This window comes from Xenopus laevis, chromosome 4L (assembly GCF_017654675.1).
Source record: "Xenopus laevis strain J_2021 chromosome 4L, Xenopus_laevis_v10.1, whole genome shotgun sequence".
NCBI lineage: Eukaryota > Metazoa > Chordata > Amphibia > Anura > Pipidae > Xenopus > Xenopus laevis.
Genome location: NC_054377.1, coordinates 119,589,530 through 119,606,952, shown reverse-complemented (window position 1 = coordinate 119,606,952; position 17,423 = coordinate 119,589,530). Strand labels below are relative to the sequence as shown.

At 40.7% G+C, this 17,423-nt stretch overlaps 1 protein-coding gene across 1 annotated transcript in view; it reads right to left on the bottom strand.

The window, feature by feature from the left end:
* Positions 1-595: 595 nt before the first annotated feature.
* Positions 596-17,423, bottom strand: part of grap2.L (GRB2 related adaptor protein 2 L homeolog) — a 56,970-nt gene continuing 40,142 nt past the window's right edge. Inside the window, exons 5-8 of the mRNA XM_018258842.2 lie at positions 8,035-8,203; positions 1,683-1,814; positions 1,113-1,229; positions 596-1,025 (exon numbers count right to left, since the gene is read on the bottom strand). Coding sequence (XP_018114331.1) covers positions 828-1,025; positions 1,113-1,229; positions 1,683-1,814; positions 8,035-8,203 — 616 coding nt within the window. The 3' untranslated portion in view covers positions 596-827. The remainder of the gene's footprint in view (positions 1,026-1,112; positions 1,230-1,682; positions 1,815-8,034; positions 8,204-17,423) is intronic.

Below are 17,423 nucleotides of genomic sequence, written 5' to 3'. Positions count from 1 at the left end.
CGAAATTATCGCGCGGTTAGTGGGATTTGAACAATTGTACATTTACGATTTTTCGGCCGACATCTGTCAGGGAATTGATCGGCCAGGTTAAAAAATCTTTGTCGGTCCCAGTGCAATCTATCTATGTTTGCAGGGCCAAGCAGGCAGCTCCCCTTTGTTGCTCCTGGCAAATTGGTCTTTTTAGTTGATGGTCAATTCGTACGATTGTTCCGAGAAAATCGTGGTCTCACGATGAGGATTGGATCTTTTAAAAATATTAACATCTATGGCCAGCTTTACCTTGTACTTGATCTCATCTAAGATATAATAAATTCTTATTGGAGGCAAAACAATCATATTGGGTTTAAATAATGTTTAAATGACTTTTTTTAGTAGACTTAAGGTATGGAGATCCAAATTACAGAAATATGCCTTATCTGGAAAACCCAGGTCCCAAGCAAAATGGATAACAGGTCCAACACCTGTATACAATACAGCTTTTCTATCCATATACCTTTTTTGACTTTAGTTTTCTTTTAAGCAATTTGAGAAAGAAGACGCCATGCTTTCATAATAGGGTCATAACATCTCTTTAGAAATAACGACAACAAAGCAGTAACCAAAATTGTTTTAATTTTTTGAGCCTTGACAATGTATAAAAACAACAAGGAATATAAATATGTGTGGAAATGTACAGATGCCAGTTTGTTCGGAAAAGTACACAGTTCGTTACTGGTGGTACCCAAGTGGCTTGACTCCTCATCCTATTTGTGCTCCACCCTTGTATTCATTTTCTTGTTATTCTAAAGATGTGCCTTACTGGTCTGTGCCTGTGTATCCAAATGCTGTCATCGGTCAATGATGGTCACGTAGTTGGTTGGGAAGAGGCCCACCCTTTCTCCCAACCGTCCCATCCACCAAGATCTATCAGAGCAGTCCAGTACTTCGATGACGTCACTATATTTAAAGCCAAGTTCATCAGGCTCCATGGCCTGGAAATCATAGAGAGCCTTTACCATCTGTATTCGCTGTGGGGTGGAAGAGGCCTGAGAGATTTAGAAAAGTAATCTAGTAAGTAAAACAAGCATGTGATAGAACTATACCAAAAGAAACAAGAGAGACAAAGTCTGTACCTGTGCCCGCTGAGGGTTGCTTGGCCTCTTGAGTGAAGAAGGGATTTTGCTGCATTCTCCACTTGCCTGTGCCACAGGATTCTGGTGACTCACCTCTGGGGGAACACAAGCTGGTTTCTAAAACAAAGTATTGACCGTGAATTTAATATGTTATGAAATGTAATACTGTATTTCATATTCCAGCTCAATATTTATATATGTACAGGTACATTTTATGTTCCAAATATGCTATATCTTTATATTAAATAAATTAATTTTGCCCCTTTGGGGGTTGTGTAATAAAAGGCACTAATTTGCCCAGGAACAGTAACCCATAGCAACCAATCAGAAGGTAGATATTACTGTTCAAAAGCAAGGAGCCTATTGGTTGCTATGGGTTACTGCTCCTGGGCAAACTCAGTGCCTTTTATTTCAAAATGTGTTCCCATCTACGAATGGATCGCTTTAACATGACCTTGATAAGAATCTTTGCATCTTTAATCCAAACCTTGTATTTCCAACATCATTGCCCTTTATGATATTATCCAAAAATGTCACTCTATGCTCTGTGACAACACAGTGACCACTTACTGAGGAAACAATGTTAGTTCTGATGGGTTCTGGCTCCGGGTAGTTCATCTGTGAGCCCATTGGCATTAATTTCCCTGCATTCGCTCCTCCTGATGGTCTGGGATCCCTTCCTTGTTTTTCCACTTGTTTCACCTAAAAATATAGTAGGAAACAGATTACTTTATCTAATAACCAAGCTGTACGGTGTGTTTTGTCTTGTAACGTTTACTAGTGTAGCCCAGGGTCGGAATGGGCTGGTGGGACACCGGGAAAAACCCTTGTGGTCCCTGCTGACCCAGACCCGCTCCTGGTGCTCACAACTTTGGCAGGGGCCCTGAGGGGGTGTGGGGGCCCCTGAAATGGCACCTGGTGGGCCCCAGACACCCCAGTCTGACCCTGCTGTAGCTTCAGACAGATAAAGGTGATGTGGCAGGAACAGACGCACACACATATTACTAACATGTATTTTTAGAGTGCCAACATATTGTGCAGTACTCCTACACTTCCAGGTGCAGGTAGAAGCTATTTGGCATAGAGCAAGGGTTAATCCACCATGCCAGGAGTAACCGCCCAGTGAATACCATAAGTGGAGAACTGAGACGCATCCCACATTCTCTGAGGAGAACCTCGCCACTTGTTTGGTGTATAAAAGAGTACAATACTGATCATTCTATCCAGAATATGTGACTTCTCTCTACAATTTACTAATGTACGTCATAGCGGCCCTTATTCACTAGCCATTAAAAAGCTGCCTGGAAACTGCCAGCTCTATATGGCACCTTTTATTGAAGACAGAAAAGGTTTGGCAGTGTCATTAAAGGATATGGTAGGTAACCAGAAAACCACTATAAAAATATAATAACCAAAACAGAGTAGGGGTTTACAGTCTATTCATTTGATTGTTTCCTTATATTTTGAGTCTTTCAAATGATTCAGTATTTGTTAATTGCTGGAATTGTTCATTTTGTACAATCTTATATTTGTTTCTGGAGCATTTGAGGTAAGCAAAGATACATCATATATGGCTACAGATTTCGTAGGTTATGCCTCCAACACATAGGGGTATGATAGGGTGTATAATACAGTTCATTATCAACTTATAATACACAAAAGCCATGAATATCCTGTAAATTATATCCTTATAAACAGTGAGTTCTGATGTCATCAGTTATAAACGTTGAGTTCTGATGTCATTTCTGTCACATGACTCACTGAAACTTGTGTATTATAATAAATAAAGTACCCCCAGTTGCAAAATATAAGGATATTATAAGTTACCTCGGAGTTCCATGACCTGTATAAAAGCACTCGGCCTTCGGCCTCGTGTTTTTATATGGTCATGAAACTCCTCGGTAACTTATAATATCCTTATATTTTACAAGAGGGGGTACTTTATTCACTATATAATACACAAAAGCCATGAATATCTTGTTAATTATATCCTTATAAATAGTGAGTTCTGATGTCATGAAACTCTTCGGTAACTTATAATATCCTTATAATTTACAATAAGGGGTACTTTATTCACTATATACACACACTTTACCATGAACCTGGAAGCCAGGGTTGAAATGGGCTTGTGGGACACCAGGAAAAAGCCCACAACCCAGACCCACTATCTGCCTGAGACCTGCTTGCCTACTGATCTCCCCCGCAGCCCTGTAGGAGAGTATGTGGCACGTGTGTGGGGGGGGGTGTATCAGAGGGGGTTTGCGCCTGAGGCGTGGCCCTTTATGTGGGAGCCTGGTGGGCCCCAGTGTGCTAGACTGATGCTGCTGGATGCAAGTGCTTGAGCTGTAAGGGGTGCAAAAAAAGGGGCTTTACTTGACTCCCACCACCCACCCTTGAAGAATTGAAGAATACAAGACTGCTGAACGCAGACAGCACAGTATTGATGTGGAAAGCATAGGCCTTTGTGCTTCTTTCTGGAGAGCGAGGAAAGAAATTTGTTCTCCCACTGTATAGTATTTTCTCAGGTTTTTTATTTGAATAAACCTCTACCTGTATGTTTGTTATACATAAGTCAGTAGCCTTTGGAAATATCTGATGTCTGTCCCATTCTTGTTGTAACTTCTCCAAGGGTTTTCGTTCTGTGGCACATGTGAAAGGAATTGTAAAACCTCAAAACGAATTCATGCACATTTGCTCAGATCTCTCTTCTAAGCACCATTGCAGTTCACATTCATTATCTTTTTATACTTCTAAAAACCTTAGCAAGTTTTAACCCGCTAATATAATGAATTTGAAACAACAGCTCCACCTTCTGGTCATTTCAGCTGACTGACTATAGAGGCTAAAAATCTACTTCCTTCCAGAGTGAATTGTACTCAGTAAAGCATTCTGTAGCCCTATTTATATGACTATTTATAACAGTACTCTATATAAGACTTTTTTGTGCTATTACTGTTATTTTGAAGTGGGGGTTTGCAGGAAAGGAAAACGCTTAAGGGTCTTATTTAGTATTGTGATTGCAATCGATAGGCCAAGATATTCCTACTGCTTATCTTAAAATTGCAACAAACTGAAGTAAAATGTATACTGGACACATTTACCCATATTGTTACCAGCAAACCAGTTCAGATAACGATTGTTACACTGTAGCTAAAACTTAACCTTTAATAACTGTTGCATTAATACATGTTGCCCATTAACACAAAGACACACTGGTCACTGCTCTTAAAATTCAAGGCAGTGCAGGACCTTGTCCTTAAAAATACATATAATTAAACATTATAAAAAACAATTGAGGCAGTGGTAGGGTTGCCACCCGGCCGGTATTTTACCGGCCTAGCCGGTAAAACACCTGCCAATCCCGGAGCCGGTATTACAAATTTACCGGCAATGTAGCTGCCGGTAAATTTGTAATACCCTTCAAAAAGACCCCTAGGCCTGCCCCCAATCCCCTGTAAATGTAGCTGTAGCCACGCCCCTTTTTGTGCCACGGTCCCGCCCCTTTTGACGTCACTATCGGCCCTTTTTGTTCCCGCCCCCTACCGGCTGGTAAAACATTGGAGGAAGTCGCACAGACGAAACGCGTCGGCTGAGCAGTGACGTCATCAGGGGGAGACCAGGAGCGCGTGTCCTACCAACAACGCCAGGCAATTAAACATCTAGAGTGGAACGCAGGACCGGAGAACCCCAAGACGAACTGTATTTATGCTTATTCTAAGCACACATATAGACCTAAAGATAACCAGGATTGGGACAAAGAATCATATTATATGCTAGTGGCAAAACGAAACGTTTGTAAGTACCCATTACCTTGGCCACGTTTATCACTAAAAAGTCACGGGTAAAGGGCACTTGAATCCCTTGGTGGAAGATACCAAACCACACCATATAGCAGTTGCACAAAGAGGTACAAATCTTATTCGAAAATACTACACTATATTTTATTTTTGTGTTTTCTTGGTGTCTATCCCTAAGCTTACAGCGCTGGTATATCTTCGTATGAAGGAAAGGTTTTTACATTTGGGAAAAGGTAGCAACCCTAGACAGTAGTCAGAGCGTATTTAAACGTTAAACAGCATTGCGCCCATTACTTATGCTCCTGATGAAGCTGAGCAGTCCGTGAAACGTGTAGGGCGGCATAGGTGGACTGTGGCGAGAGTAGCTCCCACTGGTTCCCTACGTAGGTTTGGGCATTAACTGTCAGCTACTCCGTTTTGAATAGCAATAGTAAATAAATATAGTAATAAAATAGTATTGGCATTGGTACAATATTTATAAATATCTAATATAAACTCCACCGGTCGACCGTATGCAGTTTTTAATTATATGTATTTTTAAGGACATTACTAACATTGGAAATAAATATCTGGAGAGATTTCTGGAGATCAGATCTTTGCTTTTGTTTTCTAAGTTATAGGTGGCTGTTTAAATCTATTTGCTGATTGGTTGCCATGGGCAACATCTCCAGAAATTACTCCAGATATGTCATCTCCAATGTTGGTAAACAATTTTACGAGCAGTGAGTCTTGGTGTTAATAGGCAACAAGTATTAATCAGAGGTCCTCCTCTGATGAAGTGCCCAATGGTGCGGAACGTGTCAGGAGGGAGTGGCTGACACGAAGTATGAAGAAAGGGGGGAGACACTGCCATGGTATGTTATGCATGAACAGGGCCGGATTTGCCGAAGTGGAGCCCCGAGGCCACATGGTGCCTGCGCCACAGCTTCCTCTTGCGCGGCCTCCACCCCCCTTGGCCGCAGGGTCAAAGTGCCGGCTGCGGCGCTCTCCGGCACAGAAGCACTAGGGATCGTTAAGTGCCCAGTGCTTCTAAAGATATGGCTGGGCAGTATGCCGCCCCTAAAATATCGCCTTGCCACAAATCCGGGCCTTTGCATGAACACTTGTATATTGATTGAGCATATTTAAGTATGCTGATTTGTTTTTGGTGAATTTGCACAAATAAATGTTTTGAAGTGAGGCTCTGTGCAAGTAAATCATTTTTCAATTCTTAACAGGTTATGCATCTGGCTGTTTAAAAAAAATGGTCTTTGGTGTCCCCTAGTGGTATTATTTTAACTTAACAGCTAGAGTTTGAGCACACAATATGGTATATTCCAGGTGTGTTTTGCCCAAGGTTGCCATCTGGACATTATGGTTTTTGAGTTTTTTTTAGCTTTTTATTTAGCAGCAATCCAGTTTGCAAGTTTAAGCAATATGGTTGTTAGGGTCCAAATTACCCTAGCAACCATGCATTGATTTGATACTGGAATATGAATAGGAGAGGGCCTGAATAGAAAGACGAATAATAAAAAGTAGCAATAACAATACATCTGTAGCCTTACAGAGCATTTGTTTTTTAGATGGGGTCAGTGACCCCATTTGAAAGCTGGAAAGAGTCAGAAGAAAGCAAATAATTCAAAAACTATGAAAAAGAAAAAATGAAGCCCAATAAAAAAGTTGTTTAGAATTAGTCATTCTACAACATACTAAAAGCTAACTTAAAGGTGAACAACCCCTTTAAACATAGACACTGTAGGCCCAACCATATGCCCATGCCACCATTTTTATGCACTCCTTTAATGTTTTGCTTAAACTAAGGATGTGCCGAATCCACTATTCTTAGTGATGAGCGAATAAAAAATAAATTCGGGATGAAATCCTGCTTTTCACCATTTGCAGATTTTTGCTGAGAAGAAAATGCAGGAAAAAACGCCCATTCACTTCAATGCATTTGTAGTGAGAAAAAACTTGAGAAAAAAGCACACATTGACGTTAATGCACTTTATACCACTTCATACTTCTGTAGGAGACTGATAAGTGTATTCCCCATTTACTTTGCATTTTCCAAAGGATTGGTCACAAAGGGGGGCCTTAGTCGAAGGAAGGGAACAATTCCCCATTTCCTGGGTCACAACATGACCCTTAGCTATCCCAAGTTTGGCTACTAGGTGGCCCTGTGTAATAATATATAATGAATGTGCCATGCAGTCTCAGGGCTTTTTGCCAGAGGCCTTTGGCAGAGACATTGGAGTTCTAGTGGAGTCATACTTAGGTCAGGACTAGTAAGGGGTAGTTAAATCCTGTCACATGTCTCTCTAGGAGAGAAAGCCAGATCAGGGCTACCTGTATTTAGCAGCTTTGGCTCCATCAAATAGTAATGGAACGGATTAGATTGGCACTGTTGCCAAGTCAGGGAACCAGTGACAGGATATAGGGACTTAGATAGATCCCACCTGGGTTCCACATAAGGTGTCCCCCGAGGAAACAGGAGAAACTCTGGGTGGACTGATATTCCCCTCTCAAGCACTAACAGAGGGAAGACCCTGCTATTGGTCACTATTGTGAGTATTGACTGCTCAATGACTAGTCTCTGTATTGTTGTTGCCATGTGGATTGTTATTATAAATCCGTTCTACAGTTAAGTTGCAAGAACCACTAGCACCCAATTATTGTGCACTCATACAGTTACAGTTGTACAACACCCTGCCTCCACACAGGGTAAAGATCATAATTAGAGTAACGGTGCCGCTCCTTTTACTGCAGGCTTCTTTCACCTTTTACTCCTTTTTCTTCTCTCTCTCTTTCCCACCTTCACATTCTGACTTTCTCTTTTCCCCACACCTTCTCTGTTTTTGCTCCCATCCCTGCATGCTATCTCCTTGTGCTTGGCATGCTTTTCCTTTGTGTTACAAGTTTCATTGATTCTAATATTAGTGAACAAGCCACCAGCATTGCACCCTCTGGATTTTGAGATGGAGTATTCCTTTTATGTAGGTAAAGGATGGAGTAAGTAAAACATTTTGTGCACTGGGGGAATGGTAACCTTAACACTTCTACCTAGAGCTCAGGCTGCTATAGGCTGTATTCAGATGAATATATGTGTTTTTGAATATACAATGGATAATGGTGTGTATAATTCCTACCTGTGCTTCTGAGCCTTCCTCCCGTAAGAAGATCTCTTTCTGTCGTGAAATTGATGCAGCTTTATAGTAATCCACTAACTTATTAAGGGACTTGAACTTCTCTGTCCACAAGAAATAGTTGCCACGGTTGTCTCTCATTACCTTGAAATGCTGAACATCATCTTCATCCCTGGATAAAAAGACTTCTGTCAGAGGCATATAGGGCATTCAGAACAAGCTGGCAAGGAACATACATAATATTCTATTAGAGCTGGGCAAATCCAAGAACTAAAATTCTACATCAGAGGGTCTTCAACAGTTTTTACCTGTGAACCCCTATTAGATTTAAAAAGAGTTGGTGAGCAACCAAGCGTGAAAAAGTTTCTGGGATGCCAAATTAGGGCTGTGATTGGCCATTTGATAGCCCCTATGTGGACTGGCAGCCTACATGAGGCTCTGTTTTGTAGTACATTTGGTTTTTATGCAATTAAAACTTGCTTCCAATCCAGGAATTCAAAAATAATAATCTGCTTTGTGGCCACCAAGAGCAACATCCAAGGGGTTGGTGAGCAACATGTTGCTCACAAACTACTGGTTGGGGATAGCTATACTACATCTTTTATGCAATTTCCAGCCCAGGGAGTTGAATCGATTTTTTATTGTTGGAGCTGAAAGGGATTATCATACAGGGCAATCAAAAGGGTTTGATTGACAGAGCAGGAAGGAGTTGACATTCAGTGGAACAGGAAGGGGTTGACATTCAGGGTAATATCAAGTGGTTGTTATTCTGTGGAGTAGGAAGGGTTTGACATTTTTTAACATAGTGTAGGAAGGGTTTGATATTCAGGGAAGCAAGAAGAGGTTGTCATTCTATGGAGTAGTAAGGGTTGGCATTTCCTGGAGTAGGAAGGAATTGATATTCTATGGAGTAGGAAGGGGTTGACATCCAGGAAAGTAAGAAGAAGTTGTCATTCTATGGAGCAGGAAGGGGTTGACATTTCCTGGAGTAGGATGGCATTGACAATCTGGGAAACAGGAAGGGGTTGTCATTCTGTGGAAAATGCTGTATGGGGTGAGGATTATTTCCTGGAGTAGGAATAGGTTGACATTCATGAATCATGGGTAGAATTTTGGGTACTTCTACTAGATATTCCATAGCCTGTATAAATGAAAACCTTCATCCTAGCCTAGTGGTATTTACCTGCTCTACTACTGGAATTTAATCCAGTAGTAATTTTTGTAGGCTGCAGGCACAAGTACCACATATTTATGACAACAAATGATCTCTAAAACTAAATGTACTGATACATATGTTAAACAGTAAGCAGGCCATTGTACGGTATGGGGTACATTATCCGGAAACCCATTATCCAGAAAGCTCCAAATTAAGGAATGCCCGTCTCCCATAGACTCTATTTGTTCAAATAATCCACATTTTTAAAAATTATTTCCCTTTTCTCTTTAATAATAATTACCTTGTACTTGATCCAAACTAAGAAATAACTAATCCTTATTTAAAGCAAAACCAGTCTATTGGGTTTATTTAATGTTTCCATTATTTTCTACTAGATTTAAGGTATGAAATTATAGAAAGATCTGTTATCCGGAAAACCCCAGGTCCCAAGCATTCTGGATAACAGGTCCCATACATGTATTCCCATCTATTTCCTATTCTTTATAATTATCCTTTCCTAATCCACTCATTATACTGTAGTTATATATTGTTATATACACTTTACTCTTATTGCATAGATATGTACAGTATGTTGAAGTTTTATACATACAAAAATAACGTATTTATCCCTACTTGAAAATGTGTTTATCCATCAGCAAACAGCAGATGTCTCCCTTACCCTTTAATAAGTCTGCACGACTGGAAACACTTGTACCAATGTTATTGTAATATTAATAGTATATGCAGCTTGGCTCTATGAAACATCGTAACCCTGTCTCATTCTGTAAACCTGGAGCCAAGATTGATCTGGCAAGGTCACTAGCTTAGGAACTCGGAATGAGTCTCATTAGCTCCCACAGGGCTTTCACAGCATGATGTGTTCCAATTCTCCACCAAATCCTACAACTGACCAAGCAGGAGGTTTTAACTCCTTCACTGGCCGAGCAGCATGTTTCTGGCCCCACTGGCAGAGTATATTATTGTGCCGGCCAGATTATCCATTAAAGATTCTCATGCTCTCACCCCAGGATACTATTGCTTTGCTATTCAACTTGTCATGGCTCACTGCACTGAGTAATTTCTTAGGGCATGTAGCTCTACCCTGGGGCATGTTATGCTAAGCCTCATGCTCTGTCACTGGTCTCATTGACCTTTTTGATTTCAAATTGATTTTTTAAATGTCTTTTGGTGGCTGGCGGCATTCACACAGTCTACAGTGTCAGTGTTCTTCATGCAGTGCTGCTGCTACCAGGTGCCAAAGGTGGGTTAGCTTGCTTCAACTATGACTCCTTCTACATTCAGTTATGGCACAGATCTGAAGACCCAAGAAACACCAAAGTGCTGGAGACAACAGATATCAGACTTTATGTCAAATATGCAGGGCCGGATTTACAAAGCGGGCTCCCCTGTCCCTTCACCTTTATTCGTGCAAATTTTCATCATCTGGACCGGAGCAATGGGGATGGGTGCATGGGAAATTTAAAAAACTATTGTATCTCCTGCACATCCCCAGTGTTTCTGAACCAGTCTAGGTGTGGTTGGGCAGCACGCTGCCCCTGAAATCCTGCTGCCCTAGGCCCGGGCCGTTGGCCTTTCCACAAATCCGGGTCTGTGAAAGAGTGCATTTAAAGGAGAACTAAAACATAGGCCAGAAATGCTATGTTTTGGCACCTGTAGCAGCCAAGGGCACCATAGCACTTTATTAATGATCTGTGCCTCTGAAGATGCCCCAGTAGCTCCCCATCTTCTTTTCTGCTGATTCACTGCATATGCTCTGGGCTGCTCCCAGTCTTAGTCAAATTAGTAATTCATATTCACATTGTGCGGCAGCAAGAAACCAATCCTTTTTGCAATAGAACTTAATAATCGTCCCGGAGCATCAGCTTTTATCACAGATGAACCTCCTTTTCCAGGGACGGATTTACATGCCACTCGTCATCCCTTTCCCCTCCCCTTCATTTGTTCATGCCCCCCCTAAATTCTGCCACCCTAGGCCCGGGCCTTGGTGGCCTTTCCACAAATCCAGGCTTGCAAATATGTCAATAATGATGTCAGATTGAAAGTCAGAATGTACTTTATATACACGTTTTGGGCTATATACACTTTTTGGATTTTTTTCACTTGGCTGAAGATTTTTCTTACTGCTGGAGGTTAGGCAAACTAAAATTTACTAAGTACAGTATGTGGTTTTATTGTTGGCTGATTTTTTCCTATGTGAGCAAGCCTTTTACTAGTTAGAACACTTGGGGGCACACTCATGGGCATCTGCAGAAAAATTAGTAAGTTAATTCAAATGGTTAGAGAAGGACAAGGTGCTCCAGAATTAGTGGTAAAGTAACTCACCAAACAGTGAAAGTAGTCCGGGTGCACCAGCCCCAGACCCCCAGCTTTAGGGAGCGATACAGCAGAAGATAAGGAAGCAGGGCAGACTGGCACTCAAACGGATCCACAAGACCAGAGATATTCAGTTAAAAAATGTATTTATTAGTAGAAAAATTAAAAATGTAGCTTCATCTCCATCCACCCTACGCGTTTCACACGCCTCAGGGTGCTTAGTCATGGGCACCCATGACTAAGCACCCTGAGGGGTGTGAAACGCCTAATAATAAATTTCTTTTTTAACTGAATATCTCTGGTCTTGTGGATCCGTTTGAGTGCCGGTCAGCCCTGCTTCCTTATCTTCTGCAAAAAAGTTAATATCACAGAGAAGATTAACCTATTTATTATAATCCAGCAGATAACCTAATAATGCATAATATGGTAATACATTAATAGACTCCTAGCTCAATTGATTTTCATTCATAAAAACATTTACAACTGTTAGGAGCAGATTTATCAAGGGTTGAATTACGAGTTCATAGGAGTTATTTAAAACTCCCATGAACTCGACCAATTGCAATTTTTTTATATAAATTTTAATTTTTGAAATTTGGGTGAATGATATCGACCCGCAAACTCCGGAAAAAACTTGAATGTCAGGAAAGCAGCAAACAACTTGATCCCAGGACGTCCCCCATAGGCTACAACAGCAATTCGGCAGGTTTAAGGTGGAGAATAGTCGAATCCCAGTTCTTAAAGGCCAGTGTATGATAAATTTCGAAAATCTAATTAGAATTTTTTAAAAAAACTCTAATCAAATTTTAACAATTCCCTAGTTGAATTTGACAATTCTGGCCATAAAAATTTTCACTTCGACCATTGATAAATCTGTCTCTTATTGTCATTTAATGCTACTCTGCTCTACTCAGCATAGGTGACAGACTCACCTTTTGAGTTAACGTCGTATGATATAGAGTGATACTCTGCGACAATTTTGTAATTGCTTTTTATTTTTTATTGTTTGTGTTGAATTATTTAACTTTTTATTCAGTAGCTCTCCAGTCTACATTTTCAGCAATCTGGTTGCTAGGGCCCAAATTACCCTAGCAACCATGCAATGATTGGAATAGCATTTGTTTAGAAGATGGAGTCAGTGACCCCCTCATTTCATTTAAAAGCTGGAAAGAGTCAAAAGAAAAAGGCAAGAGACAGAAGAGCAGAAAGTTAAGTAGAGGTTAGAGAAATGGAAGGAGACAGAAAGTGGGCAAAAAAAAGAGAGAGAGAGAGAGAGAGAGAGAGAACGAAAAAGAGTTTTTTGCTCCAGGAAGGTGAATAAAGAAACAAATTGACATCAAATGATTAGTGATAATGAGGTATAAATATGGAACACAGTATACAAAATATATAAATGATGAGATTTGTGAGTCTATTTAAACATGGGAATACTGTATATTATTATGTAAAACAACTGTACTGTTTATGTCCATTAGAGCAACCAGTGACTACATTCTTGCACTGTAGTAGTAAGGAGGCTTAATGCTGGCATATTAACGTGTCCTCGCATAAGACATACTCCCCTATATAATAAAAGGCACAATGTTTGCCCGGGTGCAGTAACCCATAGCAACCAAGCAGATATTTGCTTTTTAACAGGTGGTTATGGTAATTTTTGCTCCTTATATTACATAACCCCACACAGTGCTAAAACATTTAGCCAGAACTCACTCTGCCATAGACCTGATGGAATACACAAACAAATTCTTAGTTGAATGTTAGCTTTTGATCACAGACATAGGTTCCTAAATCTATGATAGTTCATTGGTCACTGATACTACCAGTGTTAACCTTAGTAACAGCCAGCATGCAAAAGAGTTCCCATTAAGCAGAAGGGGATTAAGTAGTGTATTTGACACAAATTCACTCTGAATTATCCAGCCTTCAAAATCATTATTGTGCTGATGGCTCAGAATTTTTCCTGCCTGTTATTTCTGTCTACTGCTTGTTTATTAGCGTTTCACCTCTCTACCACTAAACATTCGCTTTCACTGCCTCCACTTTACTGCTAGGTTATTTTCAGACATCTTGTTCTATACTGACACTTTCCTGAACTGCCGTGTCTATTCCATCAAATTTGTTTCTCAGATGTACTGGTGCAATTGTATTCCTATTGTTACGCAACATACATGTATAGTTTTATCACAAAATGTATGGCTCATTCACTAAGGGGAAAAGGTGGCCAAGACGGATCGATAATATCATGCAAAACTATTTTCCATACAATATTTGCCATGTGTATGGTGGTAAACGAGCCGACTGATATTGGCAGAAGACTTGGATATTGGTCGGCTCGTTAATCAGGCTGGCTGGAAAATTTAGATCAGGCACCTTTGAAGGCACCCGAACATCGGCCATTGTTAGTGCTGAATGTTCAGATACAGGTAAAATTCTATTGTTTCTCCCTGTATATCTGATGATTTAGCTCGTGTAACCCTTTCAACACCCCTTTGTCGGTGTTACACTCCACGTGTGATGCTTACCTGATGGCATGGGACAAACCTGGGCCATTCAGCAGTGGTATTGGGAGAGACTGGGTACCTGGTACCTACTAGCACAGTGCCTCCACCTAGTGGGATCCAGGAATGCACCTACGGGTGGCCCCACTAGGAATACAGTAATAAAATGTAGGGGATCAGAAAAATCCTTCTCCTGTTTTTCTGTCTGTGACATCATCCAGCCCAGTTACAGGCTGGAGAGCCATCCAATTGGCTGGGCACCCCAGTGCATCCTTGGGAGAGAGGATGTGTCTGACTTTGGAGCCTTTTGTACAGGGTCTCTGACAGAGTTTAAAAAGTGCGTGAAACTGTCCAAGCTGTTGAATCTGTGGAAATACAGAGAGAGCCCATCTGTTCCCTGCCAAGATGCTAGAGACTCAGAAGGAGAAAGATGCCACTCGTGAGTATCTGGCTTCCCTGTGCCAGCATGATCCAAATGTCTGCTTTTGGTAAAACTTCTCAGTAGGGATGGGTGGATTTTTTCGCCAGGCTTTTCTCTTGTGCCAGTATCTGTGACTCCCTTTTCCTGCCAGCCACTCACTAGCTGCTGTGTCACTTCCTGCTGCACTGAGATCACTGAACAGCTGGTTGCTAGGTAACAGCTTACAGAACACAGACACAGGCTCTATGCCTGATTTCTTACAGAGATAAGTGCAATGGCTTTGCACTAATTCCCTACACGTGTTTATTGAAATGAAAGATCTTTCTTGGAAAGATCTTTTCCAGGAAAGATCATAATTGTTACATCTATGTCTTGCTTAAGACATCTTGTTTTAAGGACAGTGACACAAAAACAAATACCTCAAGGTCCCAGAATATATTACTGACTTTGGGCAAATCATTAAGGTGTGTGGCTCGTCATTTCCCCTTCCACCTTTGATTTGCATCATAAATCTCCCACTATGTTGTATATTAATATGAATGAGGTTGGTTTGTACATGGGTGGGGTTGGCGATTGGCTTTACGTTAACGTTTATGATGTTCTAGCATGCACGCTTCTCAGTAACTTTTCAATTGGTCTTCATTATATATTTTTTTTAAATCATTTTTAAAAATGATTTGCCTATTTCTTCTGTTTTCAGCTTCCAAATGAGGCCTACTGACCCTGTTGGAAAATAAATTCTCTGTAAGGCTACAAATGTATTGTTATTGTTAACGTTGCACAACCCCTTTAGCACTAACTATATTGGGGCAAAGAGAATGCAGCTGTGGCACTAGAGGGCTGCAATTAGGTAAGCACAAGTGGGGCAAAGCAAATGCCCATATGCAGCAACAACATCATTTCAATCTGCATGGCACCAAATCAATTTTCATAAACATTTTTCTATAAATCAATAGTTGAAAAATGTTATCTTTTCCCTGTGTATGCAGTACCAACGGTAACTAAAAACGTATAGTTTGGAAAGGAATAAGTTCAGTAACATCTGCCATTCTCTTCTCCCATGTTGTGCCCATGCTACGCTCATCTGTGCCCATCAAGCTGCAGTGAGTCTGCAGAACTCCTGCGTGTGGCTATTTCTTGGTTCTTCTCAGTATCAGACTCCTGACTGGGAATAAACTAACATTGTCTGCTCCTACCTTACATGATGGTACAGTTTTTGTTCAGAGAGGGATGCTGGGTGTACTGTTGGTATAAACCCCAGAAGAGCAGATGTATTGTAGTTCTGTATTTAATGTCAGGTCAGATCTGTTGGTAGGCAGAGGCCTGGGTGCCAATAATGAATCTGAGAGGTCAGAAACTGACCCTTGATGTCTCACGGCTCAGAATTAGAAAAATAACTAGGCTGCTAGAATTCATAACCTCTTTCTGCCACAAGATTTAAGTAGAGACCAGGATGGATGAATTTAAATGATTATCCTGGCTCTCACTCCCAGGCCCACACTAGCGCCTCTGACTTTGTTACTGGGGCTTATGTCTGACAGTTGCCCACGCTTTTCAAAATGCAAAGATCACAAGGAGATCTCCCTGTAATGAGAAGAGAAACTGCCACTGGAGTGGAAGGGAAGGTAAGAGATTAACCATTCAGCTGCCAGCAGAGCTGAATATATTCTCCATTAAAAGTACCTATGTTATAAAGCAGATTAGAGACTCACAGCAGGGACTGTATCATGCCTCTGGCACTGCAGAAGGCAATTATAATGTTCATTGTGTAATGTGTGTGCTTTGGTACCCATAAAACCTGGTTACATTGAAAACTATAAAATGAGTACAACACACACAAAGAACTGCTGACTTTATGGAAAGGTCTCAGTACAAGGAAGCTCATTACAGCCCCTACATCATTGTGTTGTTCTGCTTTCAGTTAACTTTTGTTATAGAATGGCCAATCCTAAGCAACTTTTCAATTGGTCTTCATCATATATTTTATTATGATATTCTATTATTATATATGAGTTTTTTCATTATTCGCCTTCTGACTCTTCTGACTCTTTCCAGCTTTCAAATGGGGGTCACTGACCCCATCTAAAAAAACAAATGCTCTGTAAGGCTACAAATGTATTGTTATTGCTATTTTTTATTACTTAACTTTCTATTCAGGCCCTCTCCTATTCATATACCAGTCTCTTATTCAAATCAATGTGTGGTTACTAGGGTAATTTGGAGCTTAACAACCAGACTGCTGACATTGCAAATTGAAGAGCTGCTGAATAAAAAGCTAAATAACTAGAAAACCAAAATTAATAAAAAATGAAAACCAATTGAAAATTGTCTTAGAATATCACTCTCTACATCATACTAACAGTTCAATTAAAGGTCAACTACCCCTTTAACTACATGCACCAAGACTTGATCATCAGGGCCTTTAAATTGAATAGTTATTTTAAAATAGAACCTGTAATTTAATTATCTTTTTTTTTGGAGGTACATGCAGGGCCAGCTTTATGGTACAGCATTGCAATGAACCCCCAGCAACCAGGGGTATAACTATAGAGGAAGCAGACCCTGTGAATGCAGGGGGCCCAGGAGGTATAGGGGCCCATGAGGCCCTAATTCATATACAGTTTCAATAAATATTGGCAAAACAATCATCCACTAAACATTTTGGGGGCCTGAAAAATGATTTGCTGTGGGGTCCAGTGATATCTAGTTACACCACTGCCAGTATCAGTGAGAGAGGCAAGGATACAAGTACAAAGGACCAGTTATATTGAGTGACAATGGTTAGATAATTGTAGTGCATATGGTAGGGTTGTCTAGTCTGCCACCCTATTAGAGAACTGCAGCTTCCCTAATGTATTCAATTTCCCCCCCCACACACACACACTTTAGATAGGGGGCCCAGCCTACCTGCATTGCTAGGGACCCTCTCGTCTAAGCCCAATACTAGATATAAATAACTAGTGGTGCTTTTAGGCATACAATT